Source organism: Myripristis murdjan, chromosome 17 (assembly GCF_902150065.1).
Source record: "Myripristis murdjan chromosome 17, fMyrMur1.1, whole genome shotgun sequence".
Taxonomy (NCBI): Eukaryota; Metazoa; Chordata; class Actinopteri; order Holocentriformes; family Holocentridae; genus Myripristis; species Myripristis murdjan.
The window spans coordinates 24,597,013-24,604,316 of NC_043996.1; the positions used below are offsets into that span (position 1 = coordinate 24,597,013).

Sequence of the window (7,304 nt, forward strand, 5' to 3'; positions counted from 1 at the left end):
CCTCCCAGGTCCCATCTCTTTTATCATTCTCTCTGTCCTTACCCTCTCCTAGTTTCGTTCTCCTCTTTCATTCTCTTTGCCCTCAGTCTCCCCAACTTTCTGTCCCTTTTCATCTCCCTCCTAACTTACTTTCTTTCCTTCATCATCCCATCCGTCCAATTTCCAGGACACATGTCCGGTGCCAGCTGATGTTGCTGAATAATTAGAAATAAATTAGCCTTCATTTTCACCTAAATCTAACGTAGACTTGGTCTGAGGTGTTGATGCGGGATGTGTTAAGTGAATTCTAGATGCAAACATAAAACCTGTAACAAAATCATCCCAGTGTTATGTAGATGCACGAGCCTTTGTGAAGATTATTCAAACAGCGGTGGTGCAAAAATAAGAATTTTAACCGCTTGGGCGAATGTTTTTCGTGTCCTGGCCGGATGTCTGTAGGTGTCTCATAGACTTGCAAAGCTTCCCTGGGTTTTTATGAGTCTAATACTCTGGCGGAAGATGAAGTGAAAGGGTCAAAGGTGGACTGGCACTCCACCTCGCCTGATGTCTCGGAAAGATCGATATGACAGCGAGGTCGGCAAGGAAAGATGAAAAAGACAAATGTTCAAATGTTCATATCAGCGTATTTTCCCAAACACTGATCACTCAGCGCTGCAGGAGATCACATGCAAAAAAAAAAAACAAAGTTTCAGTACATCAAGTAGGCCAGTCCATGTTGTCAAACTGCAGTGAGAGCACAATGCCTCTGAATACTGAATGCAAAGTGTTCAGTGTATCTGAAGGTTGTATTGTATTATGCACTACCGAGCACTGTAGCAGCAGAGTGCATTCATATCATAAACTATTGATTGCACATTGAAGTGGCAGAATGCTGTTATCATGGGTGACAGAGGGCTTGAAGAGGAATAAGGGATGTCCAGCGGAGCCATGGCCCCTAATTGATGTCCCATGTCGCCGAAATGTCAATAAGTTTATTGCCAAGAGAAAAAATAAATTGATGGTTTACTTTTGATGCTCCGATGCTCCCGTCAGAGGGGAAAAAATCAATTCTCATCCATAGCTGGGTGTACTGGTGCATTACGCGGGAATCCTCATCAAATCAAAATATGCACGGTCACTGAATATTGGCATTTCAGGCGGTGAGAAAAAAAAAAAAAAAAAGATGCTTCTTCGTGCCCTGTCATCTGTCTTAAAATATGACTGACTCATTTCATATTTGTGCCACTCAAAGTGAACTGCATTTCTTCGCTGGGCATGAATTCTGATTCGCTCACACACACACACACACACACACACACCAAAAGCCAAACAGCTTATGCCGTTTAGACCACAGCTCTGAACAAATATTGATCGGATTTCAATTTTCGGAGCCTTACCGGGGTCTCTAAATCCACATCTCTCACCGCTGCAGAATTTACACCATGAAGATTCACACGCAACCGTCACAGTTCCCTCCTGCAGTCTGGTTGTGTTAAGTGTTGCCACCTGTGTCCTGTTAACCCAGTCTGCTAGTCGCGCCTCCAGTGTTTCCCCGGCCTGTGAGCGCCCTGTGTCAGTTCCCGGTGTCTACCCTTCCCACCTGCACCTGCTTGTGTTAATTGCCCTCGTGTGCAGTCTCTCGGCTCCTCTGTCTAGTCGTGGTCTTGGTCAGATGTAGTTCCAGCTTGTTTTGCCTTTACTTATGTATTAAAGTCATCTTCACCACTCAGCCTGCCTCTGCTCTGGCGTTTGTGTCCTTGTACCAACACGCCATGTGACAGTGGGATCTGATCAACCATGGACTGAGTGTCTCTGCATACAGAGGCTTTTTCAGCTCGGTGAAGCCGCAGCCTCCTTTGTTTCCTCTCCTGATGGCAAAGCCGAGACCAGCTAAGGGACCAGATTTGGTGGTTCAATGCCAGACCGAGGGTGAATCATCTGGTTCCTCTCAAGCACCCGGCACTCCCCCCCACCCTGCTCCCTCTACTCCACCAGCGCTCTCAGAGACTCCAGCAGCTCCGCTCTCTGTGTCTCTGGCGACTCCACTCTCCATGTCTCCAGCAGCTGTGCTCACCAGGCCCCCAGCAGCTGTGCTCCCCAAGCCTCCGGCGGCCCTGCTCATCGAGACTCCTGCAGCCCCTCCCTCTGGGTCGCCACTTCCTCCGGCTCAGCTCGCTGATCTCCAGCGTCCTGGCCGACCCCCTGAGCCCCGCCTCCCCAAGATCTCCAGCGCAGTCTTCGCACTCATCAACAGCAAATCAAATTTCAACACTTACTGGTTTTACCACCAAAGCGATTTCATGACCAAAACTTCCGACGACCATGAGACGGTCTGACAGCCACTCGAGGACACCTTAGACTCCTCCCCGAGCTTCAACTCCCCCCTCCCCATGCTCACCCTGACGTTAGCCAGGTGGGCATTCTGTAATGTGGGTGTTCCCTGAGGTCTTTGTGCCTCAGCCGGGCATTGTTGTCTACTGTTTCCGACTTCACTATTTTGTCATGAGAGTTTGCAACTATTCAGACCCCATGGTGACTAGAGGCAAATGTAGCTGCTTTTTCAGGCTTTGTCAAACATCATTAATGCGCTGACTCCTACGGCATTTGACAGAAAATCCGTAACTGGCTGATTTGGCTTGTCTAATCTTCCTATACACAACATACCTCCTCCTCCTCCATCCTATAAGACTGAGGGGCAATGGCAAATAAATTTGCATACAAATTAGCATACAATGCAATATGGCAATTTGTGGCCATGTGTCGGGTGTCCAGTTGCTACTTTCCTTTAGAGAAAGTTAGCAACACTGGATCTGCCTGATATTACAGGCACTCTTGAACATCTCAACACTGTGCAGCTTCTATTTGAAAGACTACAGGAATAAATGATTTGAAAAGATGAATGCAGATTGGCTGCATCCATTACTGAGGATAATGAAAGGTTTTGAGGTCTCTTGGCCTTTTTTTTAATTCATTTATTTATTTTAATGCTGCCTTTACACAGCTTGATAGCTAGTTATGTTAACCAATCAAAATCATGCATGGAGTGCAATACCAAGGAGGCAGAAAACACATTAAGACTTACATAAATACACAACTTATTTTTCTTACAGATAAAATCAGAGCCTCTACTTCCACCCACAATGAGTCAGAATATAGAAAAACAATGTCCAAGAGTGTTTAAGCAGTAAGAGTAAACACACAGCCTTATTGCACGTAGCCTAAAAAGACCTTTCATGGTGATTAGGTCTGGTTTACTTGCAGCACCTCGGTTCTCCAGTACTCCCATTGATTGTTTTCTCCTGGCTTGGTAAATAGATGGAAGTCAATACCCCCCTACAGTGACGTCAGGGTTCACCTAGATACAGCTCTCCTGGTCTTATCAATTAGAGCGGAAGAGTGCAGCCAAGGATTTCATTTGTACCCTAAGCTATTATTAGTAACGACAGGTGGGTATTGAGTGTGGCGCAACACTGTGCTGGAGAAAATTGTGATAAATGACAGCAGAGAGGTTCTCTCTAAAGAGCCCAGCAGATAGATGACTGCTGGTCATTAGACAGAAGGAAAGGTGTGTGTGTGTGTGTGTGTGTGTGTGTGTGTGTGTGTGTGTGTGTGTGTGTGTGTGTGTGTGTGTGTGTGTGTGTGTGTGTGTGTGTGTGTGTCTGCGTGCGCAAGCCTGTGTGTGCATGGGTGCATGTATTTGAGAGTGAGCTGGACAGAGAAAATTTTCAGTAAAATTGAGATCCAGTCCAGTAATGTATTTATAATGGCTAAAAAAATGGCTTCACTTTCAAAGGCTTGGTGTCTACTTTGCAGCGCATTAGCCCCACATTTGAAGTCATTCATCCACCTGTCTCTGCATTATGGGAGACACACACTGCCACAGCTGTTTACCTTATGGTCGATGATGCCACTGTATCCCTTGAGGACCGGGGGGTGAGGCTCGGCCACCCTGACGGAGGCTTTGGTGGGCCGCCGCAGCTGCTCATGTGGTCGGATGTGCGTGTCGTTGGCGTCCCTGAAAGCGCTGTTGAAGCTGCCGTTGTACACAAGGAACAAGGTGGCGCACAGGAGGATGACTAGAAACACGGCTACCCCATGGCGCTGACACAAAGACACAGACAGATGCTGATTAGCTCCACTTTTGCACCGGATTGGATGCACGTATACAGGTGAGAGCGCATCCTGTGCCAATTTCCAAGTGCAGGGCGTCATCCCTCTGAAAGGTGAGATGGTGTGGAAAAGCCTCTGTCATGTGGCAACAACTTGAAAAACCTGCTCAGCTCCACTAAGTGAGCGCGGGGTGACATTGCTATTGGATTAATTAATCATCATAGTCCAGGTCTCCAAAGTCTCTTAAAGGCTACAGGCGTTAGGAGTCTATATATTTTTTTTTCTTAGTGTGGAGATTTTAATTTAAACACCTACTCATTTTATATGTGCTTTTATTTCTACAATATAACACCAAACCTGGACTCACTTGGGGCAAGTACCACACCTTATACCCTACCCGGTGAATTTAAAGCTATAAAGTTTAGGCTGAATCAATTTCCTGACTTTGCAAGTGAAGCGGTGGGTCCGTCTGAGCCCGTCCCTCCTATAAATCCATATTAAGTTACAGGTGGATGAGCAGCCCGCATCACTTTTGATTGGTTTCATGGCACATTGCGATGTGAGGAACACATTAGGTTTGTTTTTCTATTAAAAAAAAAAAAAGAAAAAAAAAAAAATCAATTTCACAGCTGCCCAGATATGGGCGACGTGAATAAAACAGCATAGCCAACAAATTTTCCAAGCAATAAAATTCCATGCAATAGTTTTTTTTTAATTAATGTGTGGGAGCACTATCCAGCGCGCGGTGCTCCGTGTAGTCTGTAGGTACTACAAGACATGTCAAAGCTTAGTGACAAACGGAGCGCACAGCTGGGCACCTATTGTTCACATCCTAATCTTTTGATCCGACAGTGTGCACACAGCGACATTATGGCGATTGGAGCGCACTTCGGAGAACAATGCTCCGTTAAAAGCGATGCCAAACAGTTGCCTGAGGGTTACATGACATAAACCTTTACCATAGGTGTCTTCATTTTGCGGCGCGCTGTCTTATTCCTGCGGCTCGGTGCGTGTGGCTCCACTTTCTCTCATGGTCAAGCATCATCTGTTCGCATCCCGGATCCACTTGAGCACATCCACGCCGGGGTCCCCGCACTGTGCCAGACTGACTGCTGCCTGCGCGTCTTCAGACTGGAACCCAGGCGCAATTCATACAGTGGAGACCGAGGCGACAGATGTTGACTGTTGTGTCCTCTGCAGGGTCTTAATGCCCCCCAGGTTTGGGGTCTGTCGGGGTAGAGCGGCGCAGCGCAGTTAATTAAAGCGACTACCTGCAAGAGGATGATAAGGACATTTTGTCTAATGGTTATTTCCCATTCAGCGATGCATGATGCAAATCTGTGGTCGGATGACTCAAGAGCATCATAAAGCCAGTCAACGTAATACTTTGACATCTAGTGCATAAAATGTGAGGCGTGATATCACTAAGATACAAACCAATTAGTGTGTGTGTGTGTGTGTGTGTGTGTGTGTGTGTGTGAATATACAGGATTCGTGCTGCATTAAAGCCATAATCCCTCACATGATATCCATAAATTCATTTGGTAGTCTTGACCTATTGATATATTACAATGGTGATTCAACCGTAGAAGACTTATGTGGGCTTCAGGGTTGTTTGGAATAAAGAAATAATAATAACACAAATGATAAACTTTTCGAAACAAAGTTCTGAGGTGCCTCACACAACAGCAGAGGGAAAAAAGAAACAATAAAGAAAAAACAGCAGCAGACAGGCCTAATAAAATAACGATAAACGAGAAAATTAAATAAAAGGCAATCATTCTAAACACAAAAACTAAATAAAGGCAAGTTTGCATCAAGAATGTATTAGGGGTGGTATAAAAGATGCTGGAGAAGAGGCTGTATCACTTACTGAGAAGTTCTAATCTCCCTTCATTTTCTGCCTGGGAACAAATAATTGGTATTGCGACCTGTGCTGCCCCAGTATCTCAGGCTGCGGATTGGCTCACAAGGGATTAAAAGGTCAGAGATGTAGCTAAGTGCTAGTCCAACAGGAGCCTTAAAGGTGATCAATAAAATCTTTAAATGAAATTTAAGATTTACCAGTTCCAACCAGTGCAGCGAGGTTAAAGTAGGGGTAATATGATCACGTCTTTTAGATTTAGTTGGAAGCCTTGGCGCTGCAGCCTGTAATAACTTTTGACAGCGGAGAGAAAATTCTGGGTAAGACAGGAGTGAAGAGAATTACAGTAGCCTAAACGAGATCATACGAAAGCATGGATCACCTTCACCAGGTCAGCAAAATATAGAAAAAGGCTGTATTTTGGGAATAGTTTTCAGCTGCAGGAGACAGGCTGGTTAAATTTGTGAATTTGATGACAGCTCAGGAACTGCACGGGGAGTTTGTCAGAACTTATACAACGAGGATTGAACCCGAATGCACGACTCCAGACGAGAGTTCAAATGAACAGTCTTTTAATGACAAAGTAACAACTGAAAAATCACTCAAACTGGGGAAATACACTGTGAAACAAGAAACACTCTTTCGAGGAAAAAAACTACAAACAAAGGCAAGACAAAGTAGCAAAGAAACATAAAACTTGACAATGGCAAAATACCAAAGAAAATACGAAACCTGGCGTGACTTGACTTGATTTGACTTGACTTGACTTGACTTGACAAGGAACATGGAGCAAGGACGAACTGAGGTCAAAACACATGACAAAACAGGACAAATGGCCCAGGACAAAGGGAAACACGAACTATCCCTGCGTTCCAATACCCATACTACCATACTATTTAGTAGGGAAAAAAAGAATTAGTATGTCCCAATACATACTAAACTACATACTTTTTAAGGGCAGCTGCAGTACATACTAAAAGTAAAAAGTATAAGTATGCGATTTGGAACGCAGGTCACATACACACAAAGTAATGGGAAACAGGTGGAAACAATCAGGGTGTGGCAGACAATCAGACCATTGGGAGACACACAAGGGGAAGGGCAAGTGACCTGACACAAGAGACACGAGAGCCGCCATGGATGGACAGATAAAGAAAAGAGCACCACCTACAGAAACTTCAGAAACAGAAAATTCAAGGACAAGTCACAGCACCGCCCATGCTGATCTCTTGGAGGTGCAGTGCGCATTCCCACTTAATTTATAGCACCGAAGATGGAAAATTTCATGAATCACCACTTAAAAGAACCATGCCAGTCATTTTGAATATTTGGCCCATCGACTAGCTATACA

General features: G+C 45.0%; 1 protein-coding gene across 1 annotated transcript in view; it reads right to left on the reverse strand.

The window, feature by feature from the left end:
- The window catches only part of st6galnac5a (ST6 (alpha-N-acetyl-neuraminyl-2,3-beta-galactosyl-1,3)-N-acetylgalactosaminide alpha-2,6-sialyltransferase 5a), a 41,311-nt gene extending 35,896 nt beyond the window's left edge, over positions 1-5,415 (reverse strand). Inside the window, exons 1-2 of the mRNA XM_030075171.1 lie at positions 5,049-5,415; positions 3,871-4,080 (exon numbers count right to left, since the gene is read on the reverse strand). Of these exons, the coding sequence (XP_029931031.1) occupies positions 3,871-4,080; positions 5,049-5,063 (225 nt within the window). The 5' untranslated portion in view covers positions 5,064-5,415. The remainder of the gene's footprint in view (positions 1-3,870; positions 4,081-5,048) is intronic.
- Positions 5,416-7,304: the final 1,889 nt, after the last annotated feature.